The sequence below is a fragment of the Juglans regia genome, chromosome 4, assembly GCF_001411555.2.
Source record: "Juglans regia cultivar Chandler chromosome 4, Walnut 2.0, whole genome shotgun sequence".
Taxonomy (NCBI): domain Eukaryota; kingdom Viridiplantae; phylum Streptophyta; class Magnoliopsida; order Fagales; family Juglandaceae; genus Juglans; species Juglans regia.
Window position 1 is genome coordinate 18,669,240 of NC_049904.1, and position 19,064 is coordinate 18,688,303.

General features: G+C 36.8%; 1 protein-coding gene and 1 pseudogene across 1 annotated transcript; one reads left to right on the forward strand and one right to left on the reverse strand.

Annotated features, from left to right (window-relative positions):
- Positions 1-7,798: 7,798 nt before the first annotated feature.
- Positions 7,799-11,117, reverse strand: LOC118348132 (pentatricopeptide repeat-containing protein At3g57430, chloroplastic-like). Its single transcript, XM_035689065.1, has one exon. It carries the CDS (start codon positions 11,036-11,038, stop codon positions 8,285-8,287), a length of 2,754 nt encoding a protein of 917 aa, XP_035544958.1. The 5' UTR covers positions 11,039-11,117; the 3' UTR covers positions 7,799-8,284.
- Positions 11,118-14,898: 3,781 nt separating this feature from the next.
- On the forward strand, positions 14,899-19,064 carry LOC118348186 (annotated as a pseudogene).

Consider the following 19,064-nt stretch of genomic DNA (forward strand, 5'->3'; position numbering starts at 1 on the left):
AAAAGAGGAAGCACAGGCAAAAGTGAACGTATTAGGCAAAACTTGGGAAAGTAATCATGAGAGTTCTTGGGAATCCGAAACGTTGGATGCGCTAACGATGGTCTTCTGCACTTTTCCAGTGTGACAAGAAAGAAAATTCCTTAAACTTAGTTTTTATAATGTCATGTGTAAAATGAAACTACTAGTGTTTGATGCTTGAACAAGCTCTTGTTAGGAACGATAAAGAACATAAAAATATAAAGTGGAATCAATCGAACACGACACAAGCCTCTGTTCCATGACCCAAGTTTCGTTGAATATCTACCTAAAAACCCCAATAATACTTGTTGGGTCTGGTCAGGGATCGAGCCACCACAAACAGAATTGAGCTCCACACAAAGAAGCCCAACAACTTGTTCTCTTCTTTCCTGTTTGTGTCATGAACCGGCGGCTGGCATTGGGACAAGAGCACGAAGGAACCCTAGAGCAAAGAAACTAAGAAAAGAAAGGGGGAGATTCTGGGCATCGAACTTGAAGTGGGAAGTGAAGTGGTTTGAAGTGTAAGTGTTTCAAGTGAAGAACTTAGAACGACGACGTAAGAGAAAAGGGGGAAACAGTGCGTAGCAAGGTCCTAAAGGCAGAGTCGGTGTGCGTGCATTTTGATGTTGAGTCTCGAATGGGTGCGTGCGTTTCGTGTGAAATCTGAGCAGTGTGCGTGCGTTTTTAAATTGGGCATGGGTGCGTGCATTTTACGTTATGCTTTGGGCGTTTAATAACTGTTAAACGCACCATTTGAGTTGAAAGACTTCAAACGGTGCGTTGAGAAATTCTGGGGTTAACACATGTATGCAACGTAGAGTTTAAGTGTTATTTTCAAGTATTGAGTCGTCATTTTAATTGGAAGTCAGTCTTGGTTAGTTTATCATTTAAAGAGTTAGTTACAGGTGAGAGAAATGTAAGAATAGGAAGGAAGTGAGTGGAAAGGGAGGGATCATTGGAGAATATTATTGTAAGGAAATTCCTGTAAGGAGGTTGGGAGCCCTCGAAGCACTCCCGTGACAATACAAACTCTGATAGTTTTTTTATCAAACATCTTTCGTGCACTCTGTTCTTCTTCTTGCAGTAGCCATCTCCTACGTTTCTTCATCTTCCTCTATTACCCAACATTTCCCCAGCAGGTTCTTAACAAGTGGTACCAGCAGCCAACCAATCCTACCAAGATTCATCCATACAGCCACCAAAAATAAGACTCAAACACTCACAAAATTCATACAAACAGCCACCAAAAGCAAACCCAAACACCCACAAAATCCCATCCAAATAGACACCAAAATAAGACACAAACACCCAGAAAATTCATCCAAACAGCCACAAATCCACGCCTTCTACTCAGAGCATTAACTCTACCATACCATAGACTACCATGCCTGAAAACACTCGATGAAAACAACAACAACAGCAACAAGTTGATGCCCTACAAGTTCAGATGGACCAAACTAAACAGGAGCTCAAGACAGATGTTCAAGAGATTAAAGACATGCTACGAGCCCATTTCACCCAACAAAACAATCCTCCACCTCCCCCACCTCCACCCCCACACAACCCATTCCAACTGGAGTTCAACAACACAGACCCAAGAAGATTTAACCCCATGGGTGTCAAATTGAAATTTCCTCATTTTCAAGGATCTAACCCAGCCACATGGCTCTTTAAAGCCAACCACTACTTTGATTTCAACCAAACCCCACTACCTCACCGTTTGTTGATGGCTTCTTATCACATGGAAGGCGAGGCCCTTGTTTGTTTCCAAGAAGCTGAAAATGGTGGATTATTCTGGGATTGGGAGATGTTTTCCAGGGTGTTACTCCTTCGCTTTGCCCCATGGCGCATGAAGATCCAATGGAGGCATTGACGAGATTGAAACAGTCCGGTACTGTAGTTGCTTACATGAGCCAATTTGAGGCTTTGTCCAATCGCGTGAGAGGCCTTTTTTACTCTCACAAACTGAGTTGCTTTCTCAGCGGCTTGAAAGATGAGGTTCGCATCCCAACCTGTATTTTAAACCCTGTACATTTACATGCAGCATATGGGTTAGCAAAAATGCAAGAGGAGTATTATTGCAGTACAAAAAAGTTCACGAAATCTACGGGGGAAAAATCAAATGCTATGGGTGGGAGTAATTCTTTCTAAAGCTCTTACTTGGGTGAGGCATATCACAAATGGAAAAATCCAATGGGGGTGTACTAAACTTGTTTATTCAACTCAAATGGATGAAAAACGTCGCAAGGGCTTGTGCTACCATTGCGATGAGAAGTGGAATCCGTTGCATAAATGTAAGAGTCCAAAAATCTATTTGTTACAAGGTAGTGAGGATGAGGGTGTTGAGGAGGAAGAGCTGCCGAGTGATGAGAATGATGGAAAAACCCAGCCGGAAACACTGTCCAGCAGCAAAGAACAACCCGAAATATCCTTGGCAGCTATTGCTGGAACCCCCACATCAAAAACCATGCGTGTAGTTGGAAGTATTTTTGGCAAACAAGTGGTTATATTGTTGGACTCGGGCAGTTCACACAATTTTATCGGCATGGCTGTGGTCTCAAGATTAAAGTTACCAGTGGATTACTCAATTAATCTGAGGGTGCGCGTAGCCAATGGCCAGGGACTGAGCAGTGAAGGAATCTGCCGATCAGCCCCTTTAAAGGTCCAAGGTAACTTGCTAAACCCACTTCTTCATTTATTGGACCTTGCTGGTTGTGACATTGTGATGGGCATCCAATGGTTGGAAACATTGGGCCCTATCACTTGGGATTTTTCGAAATCCCTTATGAATTTTGTGTTAGATGGCAAACTTATAGAATTCAAGGGATTAAAGTTAAACTCATCGGTAGTAGAGGACGGTGATAAGTTGCTTAAGGCGACTGTGACTATCGGGAAGGGCATTTTATTGCAAATCATGTGTGAGGAGGTAACAAACGAACAGTGTATAAGTGTGGACGGGCAAATTTTTGATCTGTTAGAGGAGTTTGAGGGGGTATTTAGTGAACCCCAAGGGCTGCCACCACCCCATAGCCATGACCACCATATAGTCCTCAAGGAGGGCACTCAGCCAATTTCCAATAGACCTTACCGATACCCATATTACCAGAAAACTGAGATTGAGAAGATTGTGACTGAATTGTTGCTATCGGGGCTGGTTAGGCCTAGTTCTAGTCCATTTTCGTCCCCTGTTTTGCTGGTTCGTAAGGCCGATGGTAGTTGGCGGCTTTGTGTGGACTATAGGGTACTCAATAAGGAAACGATAAAGGCAAAGTTTCCTATTCCAGTTATAGACGAGCTGCTGGATGAGCTCTTTGGGTTGGTGATCTTTTCTAAACTCGATTTACGTTCGGGCTATCATCAAGTGAGAGTAGAGCCTAGTGACATTCCCAAAACAGCTTCCGTACTCATGAGGGACATTATAAATTTTTGGTGATGCCTTTTGGCCTTACTAACGTGCCCGCCACATTCCAATGGCTCATGAATGATGTTTTTAAACCTTTTTTGAGGAAATTTGTGTTTGTATTCTTTGATGACATTCTAGTATATAGCAAGTCAATGGGGGAACATGTGGGTCACCTAAGAGAGGTTTTAAACACGCTGAAACAGCACTACCTGTTTGCAAAAAAATCCAAGTGTTGGTTTGCGATTAATGAAGTTGACTATTTGGGCCATATTATTAATGATAAAGGAGTGATGGCTGATCCTTCTAAGATTGTTTCTATGGTAGAGTGGCCCGAGTCTAAGAATGTGAAGGCCTTTCAAGGATTCCTAGGACTCACGGGTTATTACCGAAAATTTATCCAAAATTACGGTCTCATCGCTACTCCACTTACTTCATTACTCAGAAAAAACAGTTTCTCTTGGAACCCGGAGGCCAGCAAGGCTTTTGCAGCCTTAAAACAGGCCATGTCCCACCCACCGGTCCTTAAACTCCCTGATTTTAGCAAGCCATTTGTAATTGAGTGTGATGCAAGCAGGAAAGGGATAGAGGCAGTGTTAATGCAGCTAGGGCAGCCCATGTATTTCCTGAGTCAGGCCCTTAAGGGCAAGGCCTTGCTACTATCGACATACGAGAATGAATTATTGGCTCTTGTGACAGCGGTACAAAAGTGGAGGCCCTACCTCTTTAGACAGCCTTTCATCATTAAAACTGACCAGCAAGCCCTTAAGTTTTTGTTAGAACAACGTGTGGGGACTGAGACGCAACAGAAATGGATTACAAAGCTAATGGGTTATGATTTTTCCATTGAATACAAAAAGGGTAAGGAAAACAATGTGGCGAATGCCCTTTCAAGAAGGGAGGGGGAAGACCAAGAGTCGGTTTGCTCAGCTATGATTTCATTTCCTACGCCTCTTTGGATTGAGGAGTTGAAGAAAAGCTACCTAGATTCTACGGAGTTAGTGGAGTTACTTAAAAACCTGCACCAAAATCAGAACATTCCTCAAGGGTTTTCCTTACAACAAGGGTTGATTGTTAAGAAGGGAAGGGTGGTTTTGAACCTAGATTCAAATTTTAAGCTAAAAGTTCTGCAGTACATTCACAATAACCCCCAGGCAAGTCATTCCGGGTATTTAAAAACATATCACAGAGCCAAACGTGATTTTTATTGGAAATGAATGAAGAGGGACATCAAACAGCTGGTGAGAGAATGTGAGACCTGTCAAGCTGTTAAATATGAAGCAACTTATCCAGTAGGGTTGTTACAACCCTTACCCATTCCCAATCAGCCTTGGACCGACATATCCCTTGATTTTATTGATGGTTTACCTAATTCTAAGGGATTCAGTGTTATTTTTGTGGTGGTGGACCATTTTTCGAAGCATGGCCATTTTATAGCCTTGTCCCACCCCTACACAGCTCAAGTAGTCGCAGATGTGTTTATGAAAAATATTTTTAAGCTGCATGGGTTTCTTAAGTCCGTGGTGTCGGATAGGGACCCTATTTTCTTGAGTTCCTTTTGGCAAGCTTTATTTCACTCCCAAGGTTCCTCTCTGGACTACAGCTCGGCTTACCATCCTCAAACCGATGGCCAGACCGAGGCGCTTAACAAGGGTTTGGAATGCTACCTAAGATGCTATGCAGGGGTAAAACCCAAGTCCTGGTCAGTTTGGCTACCTATGGCAGAGTGGTGGTACAACACCACTTATCACACATCAACAAAAATGACCCATTCGAAGCTGTGTACAGGCACCCTCCTCCTACCTTACTATCTTATGTCCCGGGAATAAGCACTAATAGCACGGCATACCAAGTTTTAAAGGATAGGGATCAGGTGATACAGTTACTTAAGAACAATTTGAGTGAAACCAGTAATCGAATAAAGCACTTTGTTGATAAAAAAAAGGACTGAGAGACAGTTTGATGTAGGGGACTGGGTCTATTTGAAGTTACAACCATACAGACAACAAACCCTAGCTATTCGACACAACATGAAATTACCTCCCCGATTTTATGGGCCTTTTCAAATTGAAGCTAAAATAGGTGCAATGGCTTACAGACTAAAGCTTCCCGAATCTTCCAAAGTCCACCTGACATTTCATGTTTCGTGCTTGAAGAAAAAAATCGGCTCCCAAGTTCCAGTTTTTCCATCACTACCACCTATAGATCACACAGGGGAATTAAGACCAGAACCAGAAAAAATCATTGGAAGACGTATAAAGAAACAAGGTGCAAGAGCAGTTACCGAGGTCCTCGTGAAGTGGTTGGGTTTGCCGATTGAAGAGAATACTTGGGAGTTACTATGGCGTCTGCAAGGCCTTTACCCACACCTTGTGGGCAAGGTGCTGTGATGGGAGGGAGTTGTCATGAACCGGCGGCTGGCATTGGGACAAGAGCATGAAGGAACCCTAGAGTAGAGAAACTAAGAGAAGAAAGGGGGAGATTCTGGGCACCGAACTTGAAGTGAGAAGTGAAGTGGCTTGAAGTGTAAGTGTTTTAAGTGAAGAACTCAAAACAACGACGTAAGAGAAAAGGGGGAAACAGTGCGTAGCGAGGTCCTAAAGGCAGAGTCAGTGTGCGTGCGTTTTGATGTTGAGTCTCAAATGGGTGCGTGCGTTTTGTGTGAAATCTGAGCAGTGTGCGTGCGTTTTTAAATTCGGCATGGGTCGTGTCTTTTACGTTATGCTTTGGGCATTTAATAACTGTTAAACGCACCGTTTGAGTTGAAAGACTTCAATCGGTGCGTTGGGAAATTCTGGGGTTAACACCTGTATGCAACGTAGAGTTTATGTGTTATTTTCAAGTATTGAGTCTGTCATTTTAATTGGAAGTCAGTCTTGGTTAGTTTATCATTTGAAGAGTTAGTTACAGGTGAGATAAATGTAAGAATAAGAAGGAAGTGAGTGGAAAGGGAGGGATCATTGGAGAATATTATTGTAAGGAAATTCCTGTAAGGAGGTTGGGAGCCCTCGAAGCACTCCCGTGACAATACAAACTCTGATAGTCTTTTTATCAAACATCTTCCGTGCATTCTGTTCTTCTTCTTGCAGCAGCCATCTCCTACGTTTCTTCATCTTCCTCTATTATCCAACATTTCTCCAGCAGGTTCTTAACAGTTTGCTTTGACATCGCTTTTGTTCTTGCTACCTTTGGTTAGCATCCTTCTTTCTTGCAAAGCCATAGGTTTTCTTTCGTCTATGCAAACGTACTCTATTTTTCTGCTTTCAAAAACTGGTGGCTCAGTTCCTTCCTTTTGGTGGTTGTACAATTGAAAGGTATTGAGTACAAGTGTCAGTGTAATTATGTGAATCTGACTTTAAAATCGTTCCATATTCCTATACTTCATCTCCATTAGTGCTGTCATCTCATCAACATCTGAACATCTAGTTTAATTTCCAAATAATCTCGAGGAATCAAAACCATAGAATCAAACAGTTGGCAATTCTCTTTCATTGACACTTGGCTTCTTGAAATGGAGGAACATATGTTTCTTTAAACCGTTTTATTAACACGTGGCTACTTTTAAATGATTTCTTACACTACATTAACAGGTTGGGGGTGCTTGATGACTTAATAGATAAAATACACATTTGTTACTACTATATTGTTTATCTCTTAACTACGTCCTATTGATCACATTAGCTTAATTTCTTTGCTATAACATGATTTCTATGAAGTATTAAGAAATGGAATTATGTTGATATCAATGTCTCCCCACGTGATGACTTAGGAAATATTCTTTCTAATATGTTGCGGGCTTCAGGAGTTCAACTTGGAGGCAGTATCATGTGTAAAATCTGTTTTTTCTCTGTTTGCTATTTCAACTGGCGACTACTCTGAGTACTCTCAATGGAGTATCCCTTCATCTCAAACGTAAAAGATAGCTCGTGTTAATGAGGTCACTTCTTGAAAAGGGCCCCTTCTCTGACTTCTTGAAATGCAAGCTTTGACAGAATGAGAATTGGAGGGAATTTTGAGATCCTCGTGCATGAAAAAGGTTTCGTGTGATGTTATATTCTGCTATTTTTTGACAATACATCTGTTTCACTTTAACTTTTTAGGAATTCATTATTCCAAGAGTTGGTTAAATTAGTACGTTGAAAGGATTTGAGAGCAATACAATAAAATGCTATAGCTGGATTTTTGTTCTCAATATAGTAGTGGTTGAGTACTACCAAAAAACCAGATGCATTTGAGCATTTTGCTTGTCCTTCTACATGAAAAATTGAATGGCTGGATGGATGGTTCATACAGAGAAATGATCTCAAACATCTGATAGTGACTTTGGTGAGAGCTTGTGACCACAATCAAAAGATGCCACTACTATAACCAACACCAAAACTCATTTCATCCAAAAGGAATTGTTTGTGACAATTTACCCATAAAAATTAAATTTCTATGGATGGAAAAAGCGCATGAGAACATTACCAATTCACATAAAATCCACTGTAGCCATAAAGCTTCGATTTTGACTAACAACGAAAAGCATTTGTTGAAGAGCTCCTCATACCAATTCTCATAGCTTGACATCTTCAAGAGTCTTGTGGAAATATGAAGACTTTAGAAGCTCAAAGGTTGAGGACGATGACTCACAACAAAGTCAGAGAAGTGGTGATTAACAGTTGAAGACCAACTACTTTACTATATAAATTCCCTTATCAATAAATACACATATATGAAATTTCAAGAAATTTCTACATGGTATAACTTGTTACAAACTAAATTTCAAAATCTGAAAACGAATTGTCATGAACAGTACCAGACAGCATAGGATTTTAAGCAAATCTTGTTGGTTCTTCCAGAAGAGAAATTGAATTCCGGCACTTGTCACCAGTAATCTCCACAGGAACAAGTTCCATTCCTAAAATGATGGAACCTCCTCACATCTCTAACAATAATCTCCCTGTCTACTATCTTTGAGATGAACTTAGTGGCAACATGGCAGTCATTACATACTCTAAGGTTCTTGGCAACTCTAATTGTAGTTCCGGGACGGGTGTTAAGAATACCAAAAGCTATTGCCAGTTTCTCACTGTGTCCACATAGTAAAGTTTCCTTCTCCTCTTCATCAACGTTGTGAAGCACACAAGAAGTATCAGGCACATACCCTTCCCTTCTCATCCTCTCTGACAGGGTTTCAAGAAATCCATGGAGCTGCTCACTTTGTGGGTGCGATGCATCCCCAGCCACAAACTTGTGAACCTCATCACCAAACTCAAACCAACTACACCCAGGTTCTTTTCTTACTCCCATTTTCTGCATCATTTTACGGATCTCCATTGCCTTTTCCCAGTGTCCGGCAGAAGAGTAGATATTGGACAGTAGAACATAGTGGCTAGCTACATTTGGTTCCAATTGGAAGAGATTCTTAGCTGCAATCTCCCCAGTTTCTACATTCCAATGAATTCGACAAGCACCCAGCAAGCTACTCCAGGCATCCCTTTTGTCAAATTCAGGAGGCATCATCTTGATAAGTTCATAAGCTTCTTCCAGTTGGCCAGCTCGGCCGAGCAAGTCCACCACACAAGCATAATGGTCTGGTGCAGGTTCAACCCCATAGTCCTCTTTCATTCTATGGAATAAGTGTAGGCCTTCACGTACCATCCCAGAGTGACTACACGCAGCAAATATTGCAATAAATGTAACTTCATTAGGCCTTAAAATGCCACTCTTGTCTCCCTCTGCTGCCATATTCTTAAATAGTTCGAGGGCTTCCTCCCCTCTCCCATGCATCCCATAAGCCATGATGAGAACATTCCAGGTGATCACATTCCTGATGGGCATTCGATCAAACATTCTCCTAGATAAATTCAAGCAGCCACATTTTGCATACATGTCAACGAGTGCACTACCGACTGCAACATCTGATGCCAGAAAATGTCTGGTGGCATAAGCATGGATCTCTTTACCCTTTGCTAGTGCTGAAAGGGCAGCACAACCTGGCAGAACTGTCATGAGCGTTACTGAATTTGGCTTAGGAGAAACCCTGTTCACATCCTCAAAATCATCATCTTTGTTCTTTTCTTCTACATTTTTCATGGCATGTAACAGGTGGAGTGCATTTTCATGGCATCCACAATTGACATAGCCAGTGATCATCGTGTTCCAAGACACGATATCTCTTACCTCCATGCTGTCAAATAAATATTTTGAGATTTCTATATTCCCCATCCTGGAGTACATGTCCATAAGTGCATTCTGCACATACCTATCCTTCTCCAAACCCCTCTTTATCACATACCCATGCATACCTTCCTGGTCAGAGAACAGATCACATCGCACACAAGCTGGCAGCACACTTGACATTGTCGTGCCATTTGGATGAATTCCATCAAGTGCTTCCATTTGAAAGAAGAGGCTCAAGGCCTCCTCGTCATACTCATTTTGTGCATAGCCAGTAATCATAGCATTAAAAAGTGGAATACCCCGCTTTGAGATGCCATCAAAAACTCTGCGACCACTTTCAACTTGTCGACAGTTGCAATACATGTCAACCAAAGCACTACCCACAAAAGAATTCTCAGGTAAATTAGTATTCTTCAAGACATAAGCATGAATTTCCTTGCCTCTATCTAACATTTCCAAATGAGAGCAGGCAGGAAGTACGCTTGCAAAGGTGACCCCATCAGGTTTAATTCCGTCGAGAACCATGAGATATAAGAAAAATAATGCTTCTAGAAAATGATCGTTTTGAGTGAAAGTACTTATCATGGTGTTCCATGAAATCATATCACGGTCCTCAAATAACTCAAATAAAGCTCGCGAATCAGCAACCCTTCCTAGTTTAGCATACATTGCCATGAAAGCATTGTTGGTAAACGTTCTCCAATTTCCTGTTCTCAAACTATATGCATGCACCTGCTGACCAAGCTGTAAACCATCATGCCTAGGAAAATTTGAACAAGCTAGCGCCACGCTCACCAACGTAAATGAGCTAGGTGCCATATTATCAAACAACATTAATTGAAACGCTTCCAAAGCAAGCTCCCACTCCTGAAACCGACACAGTGAAGCGATGATGGAGTTCCAAGAAACTTCGTCTCTATCAGTCATTCTGTTAAACACCTTGTACACGTCCCCTATATCTCCACATTTCCCATACATATGAACGAGGGTATTAGCCACTGTAACAGAAGAGGAAGCATATCCAAATTTGAAAACGTGGGCATGAATCTGTTTCCCAAGATTCAAGTCTTGAAGGGCGGTCACGGCCTTCAGGACAGCCGGGAAAGCGAAGTTGTCGGGTGAAATACCGGCGAGGGTCAACATTTGGATGTACGTTAATATGGCTTCCCGGAAGAGATTGGACCGGGCTTGGAAGCGAAGGGATTCGACCCATGATTCCTGAAACAAGGGTTGTGCAGAGGAAGTGGTGGCGGCGGTGGATGTGAGCGTGGGACTGGTAATGGGGATGGCGGTGGCGGTGGCGGCGGCGGCGGCGGCACTGGCAAGGGGTAGAGAATGATTGTGTTCGTGAAGAAGTGCGGGGTGGTGGTGGTGGTCGGTCCGGAGGGAAGAAAATGTGCGGGAAGAGAAGGGCGGTGTAAGGAGAGGAGAAAATGGTTGGATGTAGCAGGTCATCTGGTAGTTGTTGCAGTTGTTATGCTATTCTAACTTCTACGTAGACTGGGACTCGAGTTTACGGGTTACGAGGCCAACTCGTTAGCGTTAGTTTGGATTGAGGGATTGAGAAACACTCACAATTTATTTCATTTCATCTCATCTAATTTAATTATTATAATTTTTAAAAATTATTACATAAAATATAATAAATAATTTAATTTTTTTAAATTTTAAAATAAGAATAATATTAAAAAATAATATTCTAATAATATTTTTTTTAATTTTTAATTTTCATCTCAATTCATGAACAAACCTAATCTTAATTTCTTCTTTTATTTTTTATTTTTTATTTTTTCTTTCTCTTAATGGTCAATTTCCTAGTATTAATAAGCAGAATGGAAACATGGGAAATTCTTCCAATTGATACCATTCAGAAAATAAATATAAACTTTTTTCTAAAAAACACAAAACAGAAAATAAATATAAACTTATTACTTGACCACTACAAAGCGGTTGTTGGACTAATTCCTTGGTCCAACTGTTTCGAATCATTTATCGCACGGTCTTACAATACAGAGATTTTCGCCTTTCTTTTGCAATTGAAGCTTATTCAAATAGAATAGTTCTGTTCTTAAATCTACATATTATTTATATTCTTGAAGAAGGGTGGTGGACAAACCACTAATCAACAAAAGAAAGCACCATCAAACCTCAAAAAGTGGGAGAATGTGACAGAGGGAATGCAAGTGCGTGCATGGTGATTGGCATATCCGGCTAGATATGCGATTCAAAGACAAATTTGAAAAATAAAAGAGAAAATTATATTAAGATGTGTAAGTGTTGTACAATCTCTTTAAAAAATTGAGTAAATACGAAATTTACATGATAAAAATTAATATTTTAATAGTGAACCTCACTCTTTTTTAAAAGAATTTTACAATACTTACGCACTTTACGATTATATCTTACATTACTCATTAAGATTTAAAGAATTTAAAAAAAATAAAAATTAAATAAAATATAAAAAAGAACATTTTTATAGATACGTCACACGTCAGGACCAGCTGGTTGGCTTCAAAAGAAGGAGAAGATTGATTAACTAAATCAAAATAATAAAAGTTAATTAAATAATAGAAAAATATATAAAAAGAGAAAAAACAAGGAAAAGAAAGGAGGGAGCAACAATCACAAGCCACCTAGTCTTTGATAAGAAGACTACCTCTATAGTCACTCCCTTGAGTGAAGGCCACCAGTACCAACCTTTATAAGAATTTTGTAGGAGAGATGGAAAATTTGGATATCAAATAAGGGTATGTTTGGGTGCCAAACTACTCTCAACACTTTTCAAGTATTCTTGTACTTTTGAAAATACTTCACATGCCAAACAACTTAAAGTACTCTCAATGGGACCCACAAACCCACTTCAATCTCTACTCATAACTATTCACAAACATTCTATAATACTTATCACTATTACATATAAATAAAAAATAAAATCATTATAATATTTATCACTATTAAATATAAATAAAATAAAATCATTATAATATATAAATAAAAAATAAAATCACTATAATATATAAATAAAAAATATTTATCACTATTATATATAAATAAAAAATAAAATCACTAAAATATATAAATAAAAAATAAATCACTATAATATATAAATAAAAAATAAAATCACTATAATATATAAATAAAAAAATAAAATAACTATAATATATAAATAAAAAATATTTATCACTATTATATATAAATAAAAAATAAAATCGCTATAATATATAAATAAAAAATAAAATCATTATAATATATAAATAAAAAATAAAATAACTATAATATATAAATAAAAAATATTTATCACTATTATATATAAATAAAAAATAAAATCACTATAATATATAAATAAAAAATAAAATCGCTATAATATATAAATAAAAAATAAAATCACTATAATATTTATCACTATTAAATATAAATAAAAAATAAAATCATTATAATATATAAATAAAAAATAAAATCACTATAATATATAAATAAAAAATAAAATCATTATAATATTTATCTCTATTATATATAAATAAAAAATAAAAACACTAAAATATATAAATAAAAATAAAATCACGATTATATATAAATAAAAAATAAAATCACTATAATATATAAATAAAAAATAACATTACTATAATATTTATCACTATTATATATATATATATATAAATAAAATCATTATAATATTTATCACTATTATATATAAATTAAAAATAAAATCATTATAATATTTATCATTATTATATATAAATTAAAAATAAAATCATTATAAAATTTATCATTATTATATATAAAAGTAAAATAAAATCACTAAAATATTTATTAATATTAAAAAATCACTATAATAAAATCATTATAATATTTATTATTAAAAATCAAATCACTATAATATTTATGGGACCCACATATTTTTCAACTACTTACTCAAAAGTCAACAACTCAACATACTTCACACATCCAAACAACTCAAAATACTCTCAATGGGACCCACAAACTCACTCCAATCTCTACTCATAACTATTCACAAACATTCTCAACACTTTTCAACACCCAAACGTACCCTAAAAGAGTGCAGTGGTTTGGATTTAGAGATAAGTTGAGATGGATTGAGATAGTTTATGAATAGTAGAATAAAAGTTAAATTATTTATTATATTTTGTGTGTGAGAATTTGAAAAAGTTATTTTAGACTTTAAAAATATTAAATTGTTTATTATATTTTGTACGAAAATTTAAAAAAATTATAATGATGAGATGAGTTGAGATTGATTTTAAATACAAATTAGTGAGTGTTGAAGTGTTTTGGTTATTTGGTTTTGGAAGGGCTCTTGTAAGGGTCCGTGCAGTATCATCATGGGCTTGGGCCATGACATAGTCCAATAAACTTTGTGAAGATGCACCTAAATATTGCAGTGCTTACATGGTTCTTTGGAGCTGATGGCATCCTTTATTTCTTTAGTTAAGAATTCAAAGGTTTAACTGCTGAGTCCACTTTGAGCTCTAATGGTTGTTTCAATCGGATGATCTCTTGTAAAAGTACATTAGAAAAAAGAAAAATAAATTAAACAAATTGTTATTATTGGACTTAGAGATTATCTTTGGTCAGATGCGGGGCTTGGGGACGACAGAGGCTGTAAGCCAATCTAGAGGAATCTATATCATAGATTCATACTTGATAATATCAAAAGAAAAAATAAATGAAGATGACGTCACTTTTTCTTTAAAATTTCGCACCTCATCCTCATCTCATTTTTATCTCGTTACAATAAGATTGTATTATCCATCAATCTTTTTGACATTTTATATATTTTATTTATTTTTACTTAATAGTTAAAGAAGTCATTATTAATGTATGATATTTTTTTTATATTTTTTAAAAATATTTTAAAATAATAAAAAATTTAAATAAAAAAATATTTTTAACTTAACTATAAGCTTGAACGGTGCTACTCAAACCTGTCTTGATTTTTTCACCTGGATTGGCTGGCACTGGCTATTCTATTCACTCAGAGTTGTCAGACTCTTTAATAGGCAATTGTGTCATCTAGCCTATGCCTTATAAGATTAAAAAGGAAAAACTCCCAAAATATTGGTGATATACTTTACAACTATATAAAATCTTACCACATTTAATACTCTGATCTGGCCATTATGCCCAATAAAGCATTTTAGACAGACAGACAGGAATTTGACTAGCGGTTGTGTATGTACACGTTGGAAATGCATCTCCTGACTGTCCGGGCTCCATATAAGCACAATCAAATCCGCATGAGTCGACGCTTCTGCTAGCAAGTGATATCACTCGCTAAAAACACACGACTCTCACCTATGGCAGCCAGTATCTCATCCATTTTCGTATATCCAATAAAGTCGTGTCGTGGAATCTCACTTCTCCAAGCACCGATTACTGCCACCGGTAAGGCCAATATGACCCTTTTCTTAAATTTTTTTTTTTTTTTTTTCTTCTTGTTCTTTCCCCATGGCTTCTCTAACCCATTTGACTGTTCTCTGGAATTATTTTCTTTCACCAGTGCATGCGTATCTCTTTATTTCAGTTCATGGATTTACTTTCTAATTTGAAGTTGAGGGGAGAACAAGTACTTTGAGGTTGGGTGGTAAACTGTATACTTTTCTGATTGATCATCTATGTTCTTGTAATGTGAAGTTTGTAACTGCATGTTGAAAATTTTGAGTATTCGTTAGTATTCTTCAAACGGTGGGAGCTTCTTCTGAATCTTGAAATTGGTTGAGAGAAAACATAACGAAGATTTGGTGGAATGCAAGGTATATATTCATGTGTATTTCTTAGGTTTAAAATAATAGAAGCATTTGTGTTCGGAAAGCACAAGCAAGCAGAATATCTAAAACTATACGTGTAAGCCAAAAAAAAAAAAAAACAGTATATGTAAAATGCTATTCAATGGATTGGTGCAGATAATTCTAAGGAAGATTATATTAACCATTTTAAAGGTCGACCCAAGAAATGAACAGACGACACATCCATTCCTCTGTTTCCCGTTCTCAAAACAGAGGATTTTGTTTTGTTAACTTCATGCAGAAAGCCAGAGAAATTGCGCCAGCTTTGATGCAAGCCTCTATCGTAACCACTAGCCACTCCACCATATCCTATCCCAGCGGAATAAACTTGCTGTGCTGAATTTCCTGCTAGCTCCTCTCTGTTATTCTAAGAGACCTGTCATTCTCTCTGGAGAAGATGAAAATTTTCTAGTCCACCAACAACCTCTTCAAGAAACCCATCATGAAATAACGGGATAAAAACCAATAAAAACTCAAAAAGAGAAGGGAAATTCCGATGGAAAGCGCCCAGAAAAATATTCAAGGATTTCATAATTAACTTGGTTGGGTGCAATGTTTTGTGGTAGGTGATGGCTCAGACTTCGTTTTTGGCACGATCCACGGTGCGGTGGTAGCTAGGCTTCTTACTGGTGCTGTTTTCATGCCTTTATTGTATTACTCGGAATCCGGATGCTGGCTGAGGTTCTGCACTGTTGTAGTGGTTAATCCCACTGGAATATCCACTCAACTGTGAATGATTGAGAAATTGACGTAGCTTTGGATTTGTTTGGCTTATTGTATGCTAAACAGTTTGGTCGGGCTGCGAGGGATATGATGGTCTGAATTCATATTGGTAATAAAATAAGAAGTTTTCAGTTCGTTTCATGTACTAGATGTTGTCTAGCTCATTCGAATGTGGTACACTCTTTTCCTTGAAAGAGTAAGGTGCCTTCAAAGATTGCATTCTTTGATTGATCTGCTTTAATTCTTTAGGAGAGAAACGAGAGACAATCTTAGGAAGCGTGGATTTGTTATTGATTGGTGTTTTTTTATGTAAAAAAATCTAGAAAATCGGTAGATCATTTGTTACTTTATTGTAATAAGGTGGCAAGAATTTTATGATGTGAGGTGTTTAATAGGATTGGAGAGGCTTGGTTGATGCCTAGAAGAGTCGTGGATATTTTTGCTTGTTAGAAAGGCTTAAGGCCTAACTCTCAATTTGTCATTTGGAATATGATTCTTTTATGTCTTGTGTGGTGAATGGTCGATACTTTGAAATTACTAATGAGTGTTCAATGGTCGATACTCTGAGGGCTTCGACCATTGTCTTTAATGGAACTAATATATCCATGATTTTTTTTTTCTAGTTCTTGACATGTAGTCTTGTTTGGATTTAAAGATAAATTGAGATGATTTTAGATGAGTTGAATAAAATATTGTTATAATATTATTATTATTTTAAAAATTTTAAAAATTTGAATTGTTTATTATATTTTATATAAGAATTTGATAAAATTGTAATGATGAGATGAATTGATGTAAATTTTGAATCCAAACAAGTCCCGCTAACTATTTTAATAAAATTGTCATGCATGTTACTTATACGTGGATCCAAACTATTTATATATATATATATATATATTTATATTAACCCCTCTCAAGTATCACCCTTTTTACAAAAGTGAAATCCAAACTATCAATTTTGACACTTGATTTGAGACTTTAGTTCGAGTTATGGCTGTTCATGATTCTAAGAAATCCTAGCCAACCCATGTACACTTATGCGCTTTTCTATATGAATTATTCTATATACAATTGTGAATTATGTAACTATCGCGTAATTGTATTGAAAATAAGTGAAGTTTATTATTAAAAATTAATTTTTTTCATGTGGATCCTCTATTTTATTCATTTTTTTCAAAACAATTAAGCGATGATTACACAATTCATAATTGTAAATATCTTTTCTCTTTAAAAGATAATTGCAATGTGAAGCTTATATTGATAAAAGGTTTTCAAAATCTCCACGTAAACAAATATATCAACAACTAGGACCAGAGACATGATGGGTATTCTTGGTTTTGAAATTTTTTTTAGAAGGTTTTATATTTTTTTATAAAAGTTGTATTGATCTTTGTGTTTGAATAATTATGGGATGAAAAGTCAAAATGAGTCTTTAAGACATAAAGATTTTTGTTTTGATTTAAAAAAATAGTTTTGCTACTCAGCAATCCCACATATCACACACCATATTTTTTTTATTTTATTCTTCTTAAACTAATTGAGTTCTTCTACTCATCATTCATACGTTACATATTTGGTAAGAGAAAAAAATAAAAAATAAAAAATTATGTATAATGTATAGTGTTAGGAAATGATAAGTAGAAGTTTATTAAAAAAAACTCCCTTTGATATGTTGGGTATGGATATTGCAGGTTTCGTTGGGATCGGCAATGTGTGGTTGTAAATGGCAAAGGGAGGAGGGCATGCACTCAAAGAGTTGAACCAAAACTTGCTTTAGTTTTGGTGGAGTTGCCAAGTGAAGCTTCTATAGAGGATTGGGAACCTACTGAGAGCTCATTTATGGGTATAATCTTTGTTCCTTTTTTGAAGAATTAATTACATTTCCCAAACTCAATTATCACCTCACTCTCATCACTTATTATATTCGGTGCAACTCAGATCCCAATTTGTTGTTTTGATGTCAGTTACGCTATACATCAGCCACTATTCACTCTCAGATCCTATACCTATAAACTCCGTATTTTCATTTTGCCCTCGTATTTTAAGATGTAACCAATATTTGCAATACACCCTCTCTAGAATTAGACCGCTATGATTGAGCCACGTCATCTATAATGTTCAATTACAAATTTGTCAGTTGAATTTATTTCCCTTTCATTTCATTACATGTACATGCAAGATGCTCATTTTTTCTTTACTGTGAATTTTAATTTTATTATTTATCACCTGTTTATTTCATAGCCCTTAAAAAGGCACCTTGTGGGATGAATGTACCAAGGTTTCTTAAGTAAAAAAACCACATGAAATACCAAGAAGTAGATGAAGTCTCAGTCTGGGAAATGGTCAGCTCTGCATTGGATGAAGGAGATGAAGCATCACAGTGGTTTCTGGATTTTCAGGGAAGCCCTACTGTCTCACCTGTTCACACTGGTATGGTTTCCATCAAAGGAATTTTAGAACATTATGAAAGCGCAAAATTAAATCCAGTACTCTTATTGGTAAACGCATGAAAAGCAGAAATTCCTCGAGGCATTATGGGAAATAAAACTCTCTTGAATACGCACATGTAATGTATACGTGTTTGAAGAAAAAAGCATCGCAGACAAAATGCATACAGACTTTCATTTTCCTCTCTTGCCATTTCCGCCTCCATTGATGATTTCCAGTCATTATGAACCTCTGGGCTTGTTTCTTCGTTCACGTATATTTCTTATATTTACTTCCCTTTATCATGGATTCAATCATTTTCTAATGCAGCATCAGAAACTAGGCCTGTGGAACCTGAATATGCTCCTGGACACAAAGTCTTATTTTCTGACATGTATCCATACTTGCTGTTGTCTCAGGTTGGTCTTGTTGAGAATTGTAAACTAAGTTTTCTTTGCTTTCACATAGAATCTTAAAAGTGGATCTCAACATATCTTTTGCAGGGATCAATGGATGCACTAAATGAG

Excerpts from the sequence above, each read along its gene's own strand:
- LOC118348132 (XM_035689065.1), bottom strand. The coding sequence starts at position 11,038 with ATGACCTGCTACATCCAACCATTTTCTCCTCTCCTTACACCGCCCTTC.